Source organism: Bos mutus, chromosome 14 (genome assembly GCF_027580195.1).
Source record: "Bos mutus isolate GX-2022 chromosome 14, NWIPB_WYAK_1.1, whole genome shotgun sequence".
In the NCBI taxonomy this organism is placed as follows: Eukaryota; Metazoa; Chordata; class Mammalia; order Artiodactyla; family Bovidae; genus Bos; species Bos mutus.
The window spans coordinates 49,472,077-49,490,356 of record NC_091630.1 but is presented as its reverse complement, the minus strand read 5'-3'; the positions used below and the strand labels follow the sequence as shown (position 1 = coordinate 49,490,356).

The following is an 18,280-nucleotide window of genomic DNA, read 5'->3' as shown; positions in this document are numbered from 1 at the left end:
TGTTTTGTTTGTTTTTTTAAGGTTGAAAGAGAAGTGAGCTTATTTCTATGCTGTGGGAAATGAGCCACAGAGATGAATAGAATGAGTGGTGGTGAGTAAAATAAATGAAGGGTCAGATGAGATGATGGGACCCAAATCACCAGCCTGATGGATGATCTAAACCTTGGACAGGGGAGAGGGTCTCTCACTCTCTTGTGAATTCGGAAGGTGGTGAATACAGGTCAGGGTAAAGATACTTCTGCAGGTGCTGTGTGAGTGGGAGTAGAAGGTCTTTATTTTTGATTACGTAATTTTTTGGATGGACACAAAAGAGAGGTGATATTTTTGAAGACTTTGAAAGGAATGGAAGAAAATCTACCGACAAGCTGAAGTTTAAAGTTGGGAACTATTGATTTGTTTGTACTCATCAGTCCTAGAGTGTCATAATCCTTCCCAGTAGTTTTAAGCTGCCATGTAAACAAAAATGACAGGTTAATACAGGATTAGGGTCTGGTTGGCAGTAATGACTAAAAGATGTGGGTGCATGGGGATTGAGGGGACAATAGGTCCCATCTGAGTAGGGCAGGAAGGAAATCAGGAGAGGAGCAAAACCCGGGAGAGAACTGAGAGAAGATGAAGATATGTATTTGATTGAAGAGGAAGTTGAGGAACTTCCCTGGTGGCCCAGTGGTTAAGAATCTGTCTTTCAATGTGGGGGACGCAGGTTCAATCCCTGGTCAGGAAACTAAGGTCCCACATGCTGTGGAGCAACTAAGCCTGCGAGCAGCAATTAGAGAAAGCCCACCCCCTGCAGCAAAGACCCAGTGCAGCCAAAACTAAATAAATAAAAAAGCTAATTTGTGAAATCGCCTAAAGGAAGTGAGTTTGTTATCAGAGAACAGAACACTGGATTTTAAGATTTCTGACAAAGCAATTGAATTATCTATCCTTTGGGTTGGGAAAGGTGAAATGGAAGGAAAGACTCCAGATTTGAGATTGAGGGACTTTGAAATTAGTCAGTACATATACGTAAACACAAATTTCATTCAAGATAATAGTGACACTTGAGTTGAAGAAGAAAATTTCGAGCCTGATCAAAGTCTCCCCAGGCAGAGAGAATACAAGTTAATCTTTATACCCTTCTGTTAGCTGAGGTTGAGGGGCTACACAGCCTCCTTTGAAGAGGAGGTACGATAATATTCTTAGAGGAAAAAGGGATGTCCTATTCTTAGATGAGAAAAGGCTTTCCTTATGACAGAAGGAGCAAGAAACATTTTATTTAGAGGCTGAGAATATAGAAGAGTGCTTAATATGGAAGGAGAGTTTCAGAAAGCAAAGAGAAAATGTTTGAGGCTATGAGTACAACTCTTGTAATGTAAAAAAAAAAAAAAAGTGATTTAACTTTTATTGCAACTGTATTTCCCGGACTTGCCCACAGAACCCTTGTTTGCATAGCACCTATTACGCTCTTACAGAAGTAGTGCTGTGTGGATTTCAGCTTGGGAAACATTGGCAGACCACTCAAGGATAGTGGGGCTCAGAGGCATTCCTCAGTGGGGTTGATGCCAAGTCACGGCGAATTCAACTCCAAAGGTGTCTGGAGGGTACAGTTTGGACAACGATGAGGCAGCTTCAAGGCCACCCAATTTGTTGGTGGTTATCCTGGCCATTTTTCTTTTCAACTCAGCTCAATTGAGAACTCCATGAAATCAAGGACAGTTCCTATTTCTTTACATTGCCACAACATTTGGGTTATTATTGAGCATATTGATAAATACTAAACAAGTATTTGTTTTTATTGAAGCTTGCCATGAATAAAAAAAATTGCAACTTAGGTTTGATTTCTTGTTTTATTCTACCTTTATTGGAGATTTATTTTCTGTTTAGGTATTTTAAAACTTTTTGGCTGCTCCATGCATCATGTACCATCTTAGTTCCCCAAGCAGGGATCAAACCCATGTCCTCTGTGTTGGAAGTATACCGTCATAACCACTGGACTGAGAGGGGAGTCATCATTTAGGTTTTTAACCTAATGGTAGATACCCAAATGTGTTGTAACTGATTGTCAATTTTTAATAGTAATCTTTATTTACACACTTCAATGTCTTGTATACCTACATATATTCTCTCTTTGATCATTTTGATGAAAAAAGAATATTTGATGTTGCTGATGAGTAAAATACTTACCCCAATGATTAGAAGTAAACAAAATAAAAAGAAGGAACTGGGCAGATTTGAGAAGTATGTAGCTAAATCAGTCACTTAAAAATGATGCCTTTTTTTTAGAGTGAAAATTAAAACTTAATTAGAAGTGTAAGATTTTTGACTGAAAAGTTTTATATGACTATCAGCAAATTACTCTTGAGAATTATTTAATTAGCTTATATAATATAGTAACTTTGTGTATAGAAGATAATATGTAAGTATAAATGTGTCACGGGGCTTTTCAGGTGGCTCAGTGCTGCCAATTCAGGAGACATGGGTTCGGTCCCCATCCCTGGGTTGGGGAGATGCCTTGGAGAAAGGAATGGCAGCCCACTCCAGTATTCTTGCCTGAAGAATTCCATGGACAGAGGAGCCTCAAGGGAAGAGTCAGACATGACTGAGTCACTAACCACCACCACCAACAATAAATGTATAATACATACATAAATGTGTAAAATTTATTATTGTAGGAATAAAAGTATAATGCACAATATTTATACTTGTACAAAAAGTAAAGAGAGTCATGCATATACATTATTGGATTCCACTGTGGTATATACAGATAAAGGTATAAAAGAGTTGAAGATTTTAACTATGAAAAATTCTAGTACAGTTATGGATTGTATTTGAGTTTGCATTTTTAAAAATATTAATAGTATATGTCATGTTTTCATTAATACTCTCCCATGAGGGTACTCACCATCAGGAAATGCAAGAAAAAAAGTAAGGCACTGGCAGAAACCTCCAACCTTTGGATTATTTGATAACTGTCCTCCAATGTTAGCAGAGCTTATTCTGTTTCCTTAGGTCAGAGTTCCCATGTTTATTGATGAGCTGTACCTCTTTTGATAGAGTGCTTTCACAGTATAACTAAGCCCAGACTAACCTCACTACAGAGGTGAGGATATAGAAGCTCAGAAATCTATTGTCATGAAAGTCCCTGTGCAATCTTCCTCTCCTGAAGAAGACCCAGTGTCTCTGAGAACCCTGGGCCATCCACGTATTGAATCTTCATGCCCCCTGATGAAACAGATTTTGACCTGCAGGCCTTTAAGCTCAGGTTTGATTGGTTTGGAAAACTGTATTTGATGAACCTCTGTGTAACCATGGAAACCTTCTCAGGCCCCTGGACCCAGAAGTCAGGCGAGCACACTATGTTGGATGCTTGCTTTTCTTCCACTCACTTCCCCATTGCAGTGTCCGTGAAAACATTTACTTATAAATCTTCCTCAGGCTAAGAAGAAAAGCAGATTCTACCTAGACTAATCTTCCCATGGATACAGGAGAAAAGATGAAAGCCTTTTGCTTAAAGGTTAGAAAAGCAAAAAAACACTATATGACAAAGATTTCAGTAAAGCTTTATTTCTACTTGGAAGAAGCATGCCTGGTTTTAGAATTTAGAAGTTCATAGTCATGTTCCCAATAACATATAGCTCACATTTCACAAGTCAACATTACTGGAGGTTTCAATAACCGTTTTTAATCATTTAGGCTTCAAGGAGACAACCTGGCAGAAAGGACAGAAGAGACTTCACAAATACTTCAATCTCCAGATGAAATAGTCCCAGAGTCTTTGGGTGAGTTTTAAATCCAACAAGATATACTGTGATTTTAGTGTCACTTAAAGATGTCTTTAAGAAGAAAATGAAACCAAGCATCTTTGCTTGCACCAAATCACCATAGCTGTGTCATCCGCCCAGCACTCCTGCAGGTTTTGTGTGTCAGGAAGCTAAGGGCAAAGGAGAAAAAGAAGTGTGAGAAGCAGCCTCTTAACTCCTGTGCTTGTTTAAGATACAGGGTGACCACATTTCTACTCTCAGAGTTTGTCACTAATTCCAGCTTGGTTTTGGAACTTACATCACCTACTCCCATTCTCATTTTGTGGATCCTTTCAGTCTTCTGGGCAGAAATGTCAATATCAGACTTGATTTACTTTCACCTCTCTCAGCCCTATATTAAATTGAACTCAAGTTACGTCATTGTCACCAAGCCAGTCTCGTTTCCCCCAAGACTGCCTAGTCTACGCCTTTGTCCTTCTCCATTTAGTGTAAGAGCTCTATAAATAGATTTTCCTTGTACAATCTCACCCCATTTGGTTCATTATATTTCTAAAAATAAATTTTATTTATTTAAATAAAAAAAATAAATAAAATTTATTTATTTTTGGTTCTATTTTCTATAGAACAAAATTCAAACTCCTTGGCTTAGCGTATTAAGTTCATGCCAGGGCACTTCAAGATGTTTGCTGAATATATAAATAAGTACATGTAATGCCACTACAGTGGCATGTAAGGTATATCACTGCTTCATCGTTCATTGTTCTATCAGGAAGCAGTCCATACATTCAATTGTAATAATTAGAAGAGCAACTATGGGAAAACATTTTCCTTACACCTGGCTAGAGAAGGACATCTTAAACAAGATGCAAAAATTCCTAAACATTAAAAAAGCTCAATTATCGAGTGTTAAGAATTCTTATTCATCAAAAAATGGCAGGAAAAAAAGAGGTTGATAAGCTACAAAATAGGAAACTATATTTGTCACTGATCAAAGATTAATATTCAAAAAATGTAAAGTGTATCTATAATTCAATAAACAAAGGATCAGCAAACCAATAGAAAAATAAGCAATAGATATTTCACAGAAGAGGAAACACAAATGGCCAATGAGCATATGAAAAATATTTTACTCTAGTAACCAAGGAAAAGTAAGGCCCTTGAGAGATGCTGTTTTATGACTTTTTATGTGACACTGAGAAATCTGACAAAATCAAGTGCTGGTGAAGACCGAGACAAAAAGAGATTCATACAACAGCTGGGGCATAAACAATTTTGGAAATAGTTTTCCATTATCCTAAAATCTGAGTGAAGCCCAGAGACTTCACTTCTGGATAAATATGTTAGAAAGCACGTCTCATGTACCATGAAATGTAAGCAAATTTGTTAGTATGATGGTGGACAGGAAAATGGATAAACTGTGGAATTGTTATACTGTGGGAAACTGAATGCATGTCAGCTACACTCAGGACGGATGATATAAGTGGTATGCTGGTAAATGTTAACAACTGTCTGAAAATGAAAAGCCCTGGTTTGTACAGATTGCTGGTTTCCATGATATAAATATAAAATAAATGCTGACTTCAAGCCACCCATCTGAAGTGGCATTTGGGCCTTCTAGTCTTATGTGAGTAGGTTGCAACTCACAACTGAATGAATCTTAAAAGCATCATATTTGTTAAAAATAAAAAATAAAACAAGGACTTGTAAAAATACATATCTCAATAAAATAAAATTTGTCTGTAAAAAGCATAATATTGATTGAACAAAAGCAGTCATAGAATGTCATTTTTCTAAGGCTCAAAACTAGTAAGTCTAAGTAGTATATTCTTTAGGAAAACATACATCAAGTGGTAGAATTATATTGAAAGAAGGGAATGAAAAACTTGAAATGGTGGCTATTCTCGGGGGTAGGGGGATAAAAGAGATGGGATTAGGAAGGAATTCATAGGTATATGAAGGTTATTAGAAATGTTCTAATTCTTAAGTCAGGTGATGGATTTGGGGTGTTTGTTTTATCATTGTGCTTTGTAACTTATATATAGTATTTTGCATGTATATTTTAAATATACTTTTTATATGTCGAAGATTAAAAACATGTAAATCAATGTTAAAAAATAAGGTATCATAAGAACATAAACCAGGGCCAGTATAGCACAATACTAAAAAGAAGGTAAAGCTTCTACACATTCAGCTCTTTCCTAGTGCTGATAAGATGAAACACTCTCATGCCAGACATTAATTCTTGACAGTGAAAGGTATACATTGTGTCACTAGCAACTTAGGGGCCCCACGCTGGCCATTAGTGGACACTCCATTCATTTTTAGAGTCAACCTGGTTTCTCTTCTCTGCTCTTCTTACAAGTGTCCATTTACTTAAGCCATTCTTCTTTGACTCATAGAAATTTCTTTCTCTTCTCATCTGCCTATTCAGATCCTGTGTGCTAAGATGATGTCAAGTCTCTCTGAAGTCCAGTTCACAAGCAATGTTTTCTTCTTTTTTCTTTTTTTAATAGTGTACATATGTCAATCCCAATCTCGCAATTCATCCTATCCCCCTTTCCCTCTGATTATCCATACTTTGGTTCTTTACATCTATGTCTCTGTTTCTGCTTTGTAAATAAGATCGACTATACCAATTTTTTCAGATTCCACATATATGCATTAATATATGTTTTTCTAACTTACTTCATTCTGTATGACAGTCTCTATGTCCATCCATGTCTTAACCAATGACCCAATTTTGTTCCTTTTATAACTAATAGTCTATTGTATATATGATATATTTCACAACTTTATCCATTCCTCTGTCGATGGACATTTAGGTTGCTTCCATGTTGTAATTATAGAAGACATCCAGTTGACAAACAGACACATGAAAAGATGTTCAGCATCACTAATTATTAGAGAAATGCAAATCAAAATTACAGTGAGGTATCATCTCGCAGTCAGAATGGCCATCGTCAAAAAATCTAAAAAAAATTGTACAAAAAATCTAAAAAAAATAAACAATAAATTCTGGAGAGGATGTGAAGAAAAAGGACTACTCTTGTACTGTTGATGGGAATGCAAATTGATACAATCACTATGGAGAACAGAATGGACGTTCCTTACAAAACTAAAAATAGAACTACCATGTGACCTAGCAATCCCACTACTGGGCAAAGACCCGGAGAAAATCATAGTTCAAAAAGACACATGTACCCCAATGTTTATTGCAACACTATTTATAATAGCCAGGACACGACAACAGCAAAACTTAAATGTTTTCCTGTTTCCAGCCCCTAATTGTTCTTGAATTACTTCTTGTGTGTTTGTTCTCTCATCAATTGGATTATATGCTTCTTGAGAGTTTCTTGTGTTCTCTATCATGCTCACTATAAAACTAGATACAAAACAGGTGTTAACTACTGGCCCATTATATATGTATATGCACACATGTATATATAGATATGGAGAAGGAAATGTCAACCCACTTCAGTATTCTTGCCTGGAAAATTCCATGAACAGGGGAGCCTGGTGGGCCACAGTCCAGGGGTTGCAAAGAGCTGGCCGACTGAGCGGCTGAGCACACACACACACACGCACACACACACACATACACACACACACATACTTTTGAATTCTGTCAAAACTACTCCAATCCACTGATCTACAGATAATATATCCTTCAACAATCACATTTACATTATAACTGAGGATTGTTGGGATTTAAATTTTTTAGAAAATTAAACAAGGAAATCAGTAATATGTTGATTATAGTTACTTGCATTCACTGGGGAAAAAAGGTATTCATTAAGCTTAAGCTCCTTTCTTGAACTTCTTATATCCTGCATTCTTCACATTCAGATGTTAGAGACCTAATCAACAAATTCCAAAATATGCTGTCTGGTTCAGTACATTCTTTTCTACTTAAGTTATTCAGATCGCTAGATCCAAAGTGCTAATGTGATTTTTATGTCAACTATGCATCCACATTGAACTTGGCTCAATAAACAAATATTTCTATGAACAGGTGTAACTTTGTGCTTTAAACAAACCTGTTGTGACACAAACAGCAAAAGTATAAATAATGACAGGAAGTCATTAAATGAAGTTAAACATCATTGACAAACCCTACAGATCTCTAGGTTCTTACTGGCAGGCCCCATCGACCACAGAGGCTGTTTCAACTGCAAGTGGTGCCAGAGACTATTAGATTTTGACAAAATTACTTTATCTTTCTGTTCTTCAGTTTCTTCTCTCAAATGAGGAGATAAACTAACATTTAACAAATTTAGAGACTCGTTTTCCTTTCTATGTGATTCAAAAAAGCTCAAAAAATTCATAGCTTGTATTTTGAAAATCATTTATATTAATACTTAGAAAAAAATGCTCTGGAATAGACATCATTTTCCTTTCCATGTGATTCAGAAAAGCTCAAAAAATTCATAGCTTGTATTTTGAAAATCATTTAAATTAATACTTAGAAAAAAATTGCTCTGGAGTTGACAGAGCAACATAGTTTACACATATGTGCCCACCAATAGTTGGTAATAAGCAGTGTACTCAGAGCACTTTAAAAATGAAGTGCACCTCTCCAAGCATTCAACACTAAGGTGTTTTTTATTTTTTTTTTGAATTAGAGTATAGTTGGTTTTTAATGTTGTGTTAGTTTCTGCTGTACAGCAGAATGAATCAGTTATATGTATGTACACATATTTCCCCTCTTTCTGGATTTCCTTCTTGTTTAGATCACCACAGAACATTGAGTAGAGTTCCCTGTTCTATACAGTAGGTTCCCATTAGTTATCTATTTTATACATAGTATCAATAGTGTGTATATGTCAATCCAGTCTCCCAATTCATCCCGCGCCACCTTAACCTGCACAGGTGTCCATACATTTGTTCTCTACGTCTGTGTCTCTATTTCTGCCTCACAAATAAGATCAGCTGTACCGTTTTTCTAGATCCTATGTATATGTGTTAATATACAAAGTTTGTTTTTCTCTTTCTGACTTACTTCCCTCTGTATGACAGTCTCTAGGTTCATCCTGTTTTCACAATATTTATTGTTCCAAGTAGCTTATTATACTGCTATTCTATCACTAGATTTGGGTTATTTAGAAGGATCCTTTCTACTTAGCAAGTATAAATATGGTTGGATATGTAAATATGGTCAGATATGTAAATATGATGGATATGTAAATTTTCGAATATTCTGGCGCACTTCACACCTCACCACACTGTAGATCTCACTAGATGTGGCAACAATAACCAGGAAGAATTGAACTAAAACAAGAACAGAACAAAATGTAAAACCATTGCCAAGCCTTTTACAAATGTTAATTTTTATTAAAAAAAAATCCATACTGTGTGAATGTGTTCAAGTAAACTCCAAGAGAGAGAGCCATAGAAGATTATCTTGCTCAAATTGTTGTTTTTTTTTTTTTCCAAAATTTTATACTGATCATTTTATTTCTTTTTGTATACAGTGAAACCTTAAAAGCAATGGTGAATAAGAATGGCGGTGGCATACACCCTCTGTTGTTCCTAATCTAGGTTTTACCTCTAAATAACAAAAAAATTTTCCTTTACATTGTCTTCTATTAACTTGATAATCTTATCTTCCACATTTATTTCTCTGATTCATTTTGAGTCTGTCATTGTATTTGAGGTTAAATAGAGATCATATTTTATTTTTATTTGTAGAGTGAGTCAACACCATCTCTATATTGTCTGTTCTTTCAACATAAATTTGAGGTACTGTTTTATCAAAAACTAAGCTCTTATGGGTTTGGACCTAAAAATTCTATTCTGCCCATTGAACTATTTGTCCATTATTGAGTTGTACCATGGTTTTTTTGTTGTTGTTGTTTTAGCGAATCTTCATATTCTTTTTTTTAAAAATAATTTATTTATTTTAATTGGAGGCTAATTACTTTACAATATTGTAGTGGTTTTTGCCATACATTGACATGAATCAGCCATGGGTGTACATGTGTTGTTCCCCATCCTGAACCCCCCTCCCACCTCCCTCCCTATCCCATCCCTCAGGGTCATCCCAGTGCATCAGCCCTGAGCACCCTGTCTCATGCATCAAACCTGGACTGGCGATCTATTTCACATATGATAATATACATGTTTCAATGCTATTCTCTCAAATCATCCTACCCTCGCCTTCTCCCACAGAGTCCAAAAGTCTGTCCTTTACATCTGTGTCTCTTTTGCTGTCTCACATATAGGGTCATCGTTCTAAATTCCATATATATGTGTTAGTATACTGTATTGGTGTTTTCTTTTTGACTTACTTTACTCTGTATAATAGGCTCCAGTTTCATCCACCTCATTAGAACTGATTCAAATTCATTCTTTTTAATAGCTGAGTAATATTCCATTGTGTATATGTACCACAGCTTTCTTATCCATCCGTCTGCCGATGGACATCTAGGTTGCTTCCATGTCCTGGCTATTGTAAACTACTGCGATGAACACTGGGGTACATGTGTCTCTTTCAATTCTGGTTTCCTCGGTGTGTATGCCCAGCAGTGGGATTGTTGGGTCATAAGGCAGTTCTGTTTCCAGTTTTTTAAAGAATTTCCACACTGTTCTCCATAGTGGCTGTACTAGTTTGCTTTCCCACCAACAGTGTAAGAGGGTTCCCTTTTCTCCGCACCCTCTCCAGCATTTATTGTTTGTAGACTTTTTGATAGCAGCCATTCTGACTTGGCATGAGATGGTATCTCATTGTGGTTTTGATTTGCATTTCTCTGATAAAGAGTGATGTTGAGCATCTTTTCATGTGTTTTGTTAGCCATCTGTATGTCTTCTTTGGAGAAATGTCTGTTTAGTTCTTTGGCCCATTTTTTGATTAGGTCATTTATTTTTCTGGAATTGTTGCTCAACTTGTTTTAACAGCTCCTAGTTAAAAGCCTGGCATATAGTATTTCCAACTATAAAAATCCTAGCAAATCCACGAGAGTGAGTTTTCTTCTGTAAATGTAATAATTTGCTTTATGATGTAGGGTCGGACATTTTAATATTATTGTCAATATTCCACACAAATAGCAATTTCAACATATAATAAAATGGAAAAAATACCGAATGAATACTAAAATTATAGTAATATTTGATCACAGTTCAGCAGAATATAATTCAGTCTTGGGGGACTTAAATTATACTAATTTATGCATTCTAAAGTAAAGAATCTATCTATTGTCACATTTATGATGGAGTTTTAATAGATATGGATTCAAGTTTCCTTTATTCGTGGATTAATATATTTTTTTTTTTTCTTCCAATTTTATTTTATTTTTAAACTTTACATAATTGTATTAGTTTTGCCAAATATCAAAATGAATCCGCCACAGGTATACATGTGTTCCCCATCCCGAACCCTCCTCCTCCTCCCTCCCCCCATACCATCCCTCTGGGCCGTCCCAGTGCACCAGCCCCAAGCATCCAGCATCATGCATCAAACCTGGACTGGCAACTCGTTTCCTACATAATATTTTACATGTTTCATTGCCATTCTCCCAAATCTTCCCACCCTCTCCCTCTCCCACAGAGTCCATAAGACTGTTCTATACATCAGTGTCTCTTTTGCTGTCTCGCATAATCGGGTTATTGTTACCATCTTTCTAAATTCCATATATATACGTTAGTATACTGTATTTATGTTTTTCCTTCTGGCTTACTTCACTCTGTATAATAGGCTCCAGTTTCATCCACCTCATTAGAACTGATTCAAATGTATTCTTTTTAATGGCTGAGTAATACTCCATTGTGTATATGTACCACAGCTTTCTTATCCATTCATCTGCTGATGGACATCTAGGTTGCTTCCATGTCTTGGCTATTATAAACAGTGCTGCGATGAACATTGGGGTACATGTGTCTCTTTCCCTTCTGGTTTCCTCAGTGTGTATGCCCAGCAGTGGGGTTGCTGGATCATAAGGCAGTTCTATTTCCAGTTTTTTAAGGAATCTCCACACTGTTCTCCATAGTGGCTGTACTAGTTTGCATTCCCACCAACAGTGTAAGAGGGTTCCCTTTTCTCCACACCCTCTCCAGCATTTATTATTTGTAGACTTTGGATCGCAGCCATTCTGACTGGTGTGAAATGGTACCTCATAGTGGTTTTGATTTGCATTTCTCTGATAATGAGTGATGTTGAGCATCTTTTCATGTGTTTGTTAGCCATCTGTATGTCTTTTTGGAGAAATGTCTATTTAGTTCTTTGGCCCATTTTTTGATTGGGTCGTTTATTTTTCTGGAGTTGAGCTGTAGGAGTTGCTTGTATATTTTTGAGATTAGTTGTTTGTCGGTTGCTTCATTTGCTATTATTTTCTCCCATTCTGAAGGCTGTCTTTTCACCTTGCTAATAGTTTCCTTTGATGTGCAGAAGCTTTTAAGGTTAATTAGGTCCCATTTGTTTATTTTTGCTTTTATTTCCAATATTCTGGGAGGTGGGTCATAGAGGATCCTGCTGTGATGTATGTCGGAGAGTGTTTTGCCTATGTTCTCCTCTAGGAGTTTTATAGTTTCTGGTCTTACGCTTAGATCTTTAATCCATTTTGAGTTTATTTTTGTGTATGGTGTTAGAAAGTGGTCCAGTTTCATTCTTTTACAAGTGGTTGACCAGATTTCCCAGCACCACTTGTTAAAGAGATTGTCTTTAATCCATTGTATATTCTTGCCTCCTTTGTCGAAGATAAGGTGTCCATATGTGCGTGGATTTATCTCTGGGCTTTCTATTTTATTCCATTGATCAATATTTCTGTCTTTGTGCCAGTACCATACTGTCTTGATAACTGTGGCTTTGTAGTAGAGCCTGAAGTCAGGTAGGTTGATTCCTCCAGTTCCATTCTTCTTTCTCAAGATCGCTTTGGCTATTCGAGGTTTTTTGTATTTCCATACAAATTGTGAAATTATTTGTTCTAGCTCTGTGAAGAATACTGTTGGTAGCTTGATAGGGATTGCGTTGAATCTATAAATTGCTTTGGGTAGTATACTCATTTTCACTATATTGATTCTTCCAATCCATGAACATGGTATATTTCTCCATCTATTAGTGTCCTCTTTGATTTCTTTCACCAGTGTTTTATAGTTTTCTATATATAGGTCTTTAGTTTCTTTAGGTAGATATATTCCTAAGTATTTTATTCTTTCCGTTGCAATGGTGAATGGAATTGTTTCCTTAATTTCTCTTTCTGTTTTCTCATTATTAGTGTATAGGAATGCAAGGGATTTCTGTGTGTTGATTTTATATCCTGCAACTTTACTGTAGTCATTGATTATTTCTAGTAGTTTTCTGGTGGACTCTTTAGGTTTTCTATGTAGAGGATCATGTCATCTGCAAATAGTGAGAGTTTTACTTCTTCTTTTCCAATTTGGATTCCTTTTATTTCTTTTCTGCTCTGATTGCTGTGGCCAAAACTTCCAAAACTATGTTGAATAGTAATGGTGAAAGTGGGCACCCTTGTCTTGTTCCTGACTTTAGAGGAAATGCTTTCAATTTTTCACCATTGAGGATAATGTTTGCAGTGGGTTTGTCATATATAGCTTTTATTATGTTGAGGTATGTTCCTTCTATTCCTGCTTTCTGGAGAGTTTTTATCATAAATGGATGTTGAATTTTGTGAAAGGCTTTCTCTGCATCTATTGAGATAATCATATGGTTTTTATTTTTCAATTTGTTAATGTGGTGTATTACATTGATTTTTGCGGATATTGAAGAATCCTTGCATCCCTGGGATAAAGCCCACTTGATCATGGTGTATGATCTTTTAATGTGTTGTTGGATTCTGATTGCTAGAATTTTGTTAAGGATTTTTGCATCTATGTTCATCAGTGATATTGGCCTGTAGTTTTCTTTTTTTTGTGGGATCTTTGTCAGGTTTTGGTATTAGGTGATGGCGGCCTCATAGAATGAGTTTGGAAGTTTACCTTCCTCTGCAATTTTCTGGAAGAGTTTGAGCAGGATAGGTGTTAGCTCTTCTCTAAATTTTTGGTAGAATTCAGCTGTGAAGCCATCTGGACCTGGGCTTTGTTTGCTGGAAGATTTTTGATTACAGTTTCAATTTCCATGCTTGTGATGGGTCTGTTAAGATTTTCTATTTCTTCCTGGTCCAGTTTTGGAAAGTTGTACTTTTCTAAGAATTTGTCCATTTCTTCCACGTTGTCCATTTTCTTGGCATATAATTGTTGATAGTAGTCTCTTATGATCCTTTGTATTTCTGTGTTGTCTGTTGTGATCTCTCCATTTTCGTTTCTAATTTTATTGATTTGATTTTTCTCCCTTTGTTTCTTGATGAGTCTGGCTAATGGTTTGTCAATTTTATTTATCCTTTCAAAGAACCAGCTTTTGGTTTTGTTGATTTTTGCTATGGTCTCTTTTGTTTCTTTTGCATTTATTTCTGCTCTAATTTTTAAGATTTCTTTCCTTCTACTAACCCTGGGGTTCTTCATTTCTTCCTTTTCTAGTTGCTTTAGGTGTAGAGTTAGGTTATTTATTTGACTTTTTTCTTGTTTCTTGAGGTGTGCCTGTATTGCTATGAACTTTCCCTTAGGACTGCTTTTACCGTGTCCCACAGGTTTGGGGTTGTTGTGTTTTCATTTTCATTCGTTTCTATGCAAATTTTGATTTCTTTTTGATTTCTTCTGTGATTTGTTGGTTATTCAGCAGCGTGTTGTTCAGCCTCCATATGTTGGAATTTTTAATAGTTTTTCTCCTGTAATTGAGATCTAATCTTACTGCATTGTGGTCAGAAAAAATGCTTGGAATGATTTCTATTTTTTTGAATTTACCAAGGCTAGCTTTATGGCCCAGGATGTGATCTATCCTGGAGAAGGTTCCATGTGCGCTTGAGAAAAAGGTGAAATTCATTGTTTTGGGATGAAATGACCTATAGATATCAATTAGGTCTAACTGGTCTATTGTATCGTTTAAAGTTTGTGTTTCCTTGTTAATTTTCTGTTTAGTTGATCTATCCATAGGTGTAAGTGGGGTATTAAAGTCTCCCACTATTATTGTGTTATTGTTAATTTCTCCTTTCATACTTGTTAGCATTTGTCTTACGTACTGTGGTGCTCCCGTGTTGGGTGCATATATATTTATAATTGTTATATCTTCTTCTTGGATTGATCCTTTGATCATTATGTAGTGACCTTCTTTGTCTCTTTTCACAGCCTTTGTTTTAAAGTCTATTTTATCTGATATGAGTATTGCTACTCCTGCTTTCTTTTTGGTCCCTATTTGCATGGAAAATCTTTTTCCAGCCCTTCACTTTCAGTCTGTATGTGTCCCCTGTTTTGAGGTGGGTCTCTTGTAGACAACATATGTAGGGTCTTGTTTTTGTATCCATTCAGCCAGTCTTTGTCTTTTGGTTGGGGCATTCAACCCATTTACATTTAAGGTAATTACTGATAAGTATGTTCCCGTTGCCATTTACTTTATTGTTTTGGGTTCTTAGTTTATACACCGCTTTTGTGTTTCCTGTCTAGAGAATATCCTTTAGTATTTGTTGGAGAGCTGGTTTGGTGGTGCAGAATTCTCTCAGCTTTTGCTTGTCTGAAAAGCTTTTGATTTCTCCTTCATACTTGAATGAGATCCTTGCTGGGTACAATAATCTGGGCTGTAGGTTATTTTCTTTCATCATTTTAAGTATGTCTTGCCATTCCCTCCTGGCTTGAAGAGTTTCTATTGAAAGATCAGCTGTTATCCTTATGGGAATTCCCTTGTGTGTTATTTGTTGTTTTTCCCTGCTGCTTTTAATATTTGTTCTTTGTGTTTGATCTTTGTTAATTTGATTAATATGTGTCTTGGGGTGTTTCTCCTTGGGTTTATCCTGTTTGGTACTCTCTGGGTTTCTTGGACTTGGGTGATTATTTCCTTCCCCATTTTAGGAAGTTTTCCACTATTATCTCCTCAAGTATTTTCTCATGGTCTTTCTTTTTGTCTTCTTCTTCTGGAACCCCTATGATTCAATGTTGTAGCGTTTAATATTGTCCTGGAGGTCTCTGAGATTGTCCTCATTTCTTTTAATTCGTTTTTCCTTTATCCTCTCTGATTCATTTATTTCTACCATTCTATCTTCTAATTCACTAATCCTGTCTTCTGCCTCTGTTATTCTACTATTTGTTGCCTCCAGTGTTTTTAATTTCACTTATTGCATTATTCATTATATATTGACTCTTTTTATTTCTTCTTCTAGGTCCTTGTTAAACCTTTCTTGCATCTTCTCAATCCTTGTCTCCAGGCTATTTATCTGTGATTCCATTTTAGTTTCAAGATTTTGGATCAATTTCACTATCATTATTCGAATTCTTTATCAGGTAGATTCCCTATCTCTTCCTCTTTTGTTTGGTTTGGTGGGCATTTATCCTGTTCCTTTATCTGCTGAGTATTCCTCTGTCTCTTCATCTTGTTTAAATTGCTGAGTTTGGGGTGTCCTTTCTGTATTCTGGCAGTGTGTGGAGTTCTCTTTATTATGGCGTTTCCTCACTGTGTGTGGGTTTGTACAGGTGGCTTGTCAAGGTTTCCTGGTTAGGGAAGCTTGTGTCGGTGTTCTGGTGGGTGGAGCTGTATTTCTTCTCTCTGGAGTGCAATGAAATGTCCAGTAATGAGTTATGAGATGTCTATAGTTTTGGGGTGACTTTGGGCAGCCTGTATCTTGAAGCTCAGGGCTGTGTTCCTTTGTTGCTGGAGAATTTGCTTGGTATGTCTTGCCCTGGAACTTATTGGCCCTTGTGTGGTGTTTGGTTTCAGTGTCGGTATGAAGGCATTTGATGAGCTCCTGTCAATGAATGTTCCTTGAGTCAGGAGTTCCTGGAGTCAGGGTTTGGACTTAAGTCTCCTGCTTCCGATTATCGGTCTTATTTTTACAGTAGTTTCAAAACTTCTCCTTCTATACAGCACCATTGATAAAACATCTACATTAAAGATGATACGTTTCTCTACAGTGAGGGTCACTCAGAGAGGTTCACAGGGTTACATGGAGAAGAGAAGAGGGAGGAGGGAGTTAGAGGTGACCCAAATGAGATGAGGTGAATCAATAGTGGAGAGAGTGGGCTAGCGAGTAGTCACTTCCTTATGTGCACTCCACAACTGGACCACTCAGAGATGTTCATGGGGTTATACAGAGAAGAGAAGAAGGATGAAGTTAACAGAGGTGGCCAGAAGGATAAAAGGGGGGAATGAAAAGGAGGGAGACAGATCCAGCCAGTAATCAGTTCCCTAAGTGTTCTCCACCGTCTGGAACACACAGAAATTCACAGAGTTGGGTAGAGTAGAGAGGGGTTAGGGAGGAGACACAGGCGACATGGTGGAGAAAAAGGAGGGTCCAAAGGGGGAGAGAGCAGTCAAGCCAGTAATCTCACTCCCTAGTGAAAAATGGGTCCTGAAGATTGGGTCCTTAAAGGTACAAAATTGGTAACAAATACATAAAAGCAAAATTAAAAATCTAGAGTAGAGTTTGGAATTTCAAAAATACGATGTTAAAGAAAAGAAGAAGGAAAAGAAAGAGAGAAAGAACGAACAAACAAAAACAAACAAGGTCATGAAAATTATAAAGAAAGTACAGGTACAAAATTGATAACTAATACCAGAAAGCGAAAAATGAAAAATCTAGAGTAGAGTTTGGAATTTCAAAAATACGATGTTAAAGAAAAGAAGAAGGAAAAGAAAGAGAGAAAAAACGAACAAACAAAAACAAACAAGGTCAAAAAATTATAAAGAAAGTACAGGTACAAAATTGATAACTAATACCAGAAAGCAAAATTAAAAATCTAGAGTAGAGTTTGGAATTTCAAAAATACAATGTTAAAAAAAAAAAAAAAAAGAAGAAGAAGAAAAATAAAGAGAAAAACAAACAAACAAATATGAACAATGTCACAAAATTATAAAGAAAATACAGGTACAAAATTGATATCAAATACCAAAAAGCATAAATTAAAAGTCTAGAGTAAAGTTTGGAATTTCAGATATACAATGTTATATAAAAGAAGAAGAGAAAGAAACAGAGAAGAAGAAAAAAAAAAAAAATAAAAAAAAGTCACAGAAATTATATAAAAAAAAACCTATAGGTACAAAATTGATAACATATACCAAAAAGCGAAAATTAAAAATCTAGAGTAGAGTTTGGAATTTCAAAAATACAATGTTAAAGAAAAGAAGAAAAAAACAGAAACAAAACAAAACAAAAAAAACAAGGTCAAAAAATTATAAAATATATATATATGAAGTTTGCTGAAGAAGAAAAAATAGGGTCTTTTTTTTTTTTTTTTTTTTGCAAAGTAATAGGTTATAAAAGTGAAAATTAAAGGAACAATAGAGGACTTAAAATTTTTTTTTTTTTTAAAAAAAAAAAAAAAGAAAGAATGACCGTAAAAATAATAAAAATATATCTAGGGCTTTTTTTTTTTTTTTTTTTGGGTGTTGTGGGTTCAGTTCATTTTTGGCTAGTTTCTTGGTCAGATTCATATTTCTCAAGATCTATAGGCCCCTTCCTATGTAGTCCGTAGTAACCACAGGGTTTTGATCCATTGCCTGTAGCTTCCAA

The 18,280-nt window shown here is 35.9% G+C and overlaps 1 protein-coding gene across 2 annotated transcripts in view; it reads left to right on the top strand.

Annotated features, from left to right (window-relative positions):
* Positions 1-18,280, top strand: part of C14H8orf34 (chromosome 14 C8orf34 homolog) — a 370,688-nt gene that overhangs the window by 254,415 nt on the left and 97,993 nt on the right. For both annotated transcript variants that reach the window (XM_070382834.1, XM_070382833.1), the window contains exon 9: positions 3,676-3,761. In XM_070382834.1, coding sequence (XP_070238935.1) covers positions 3,676-3,761 — 86 coding nt within the window. The remainder of the gene's footprint in view (positions 1-3,675; positions 3,762-18,280) is intronic.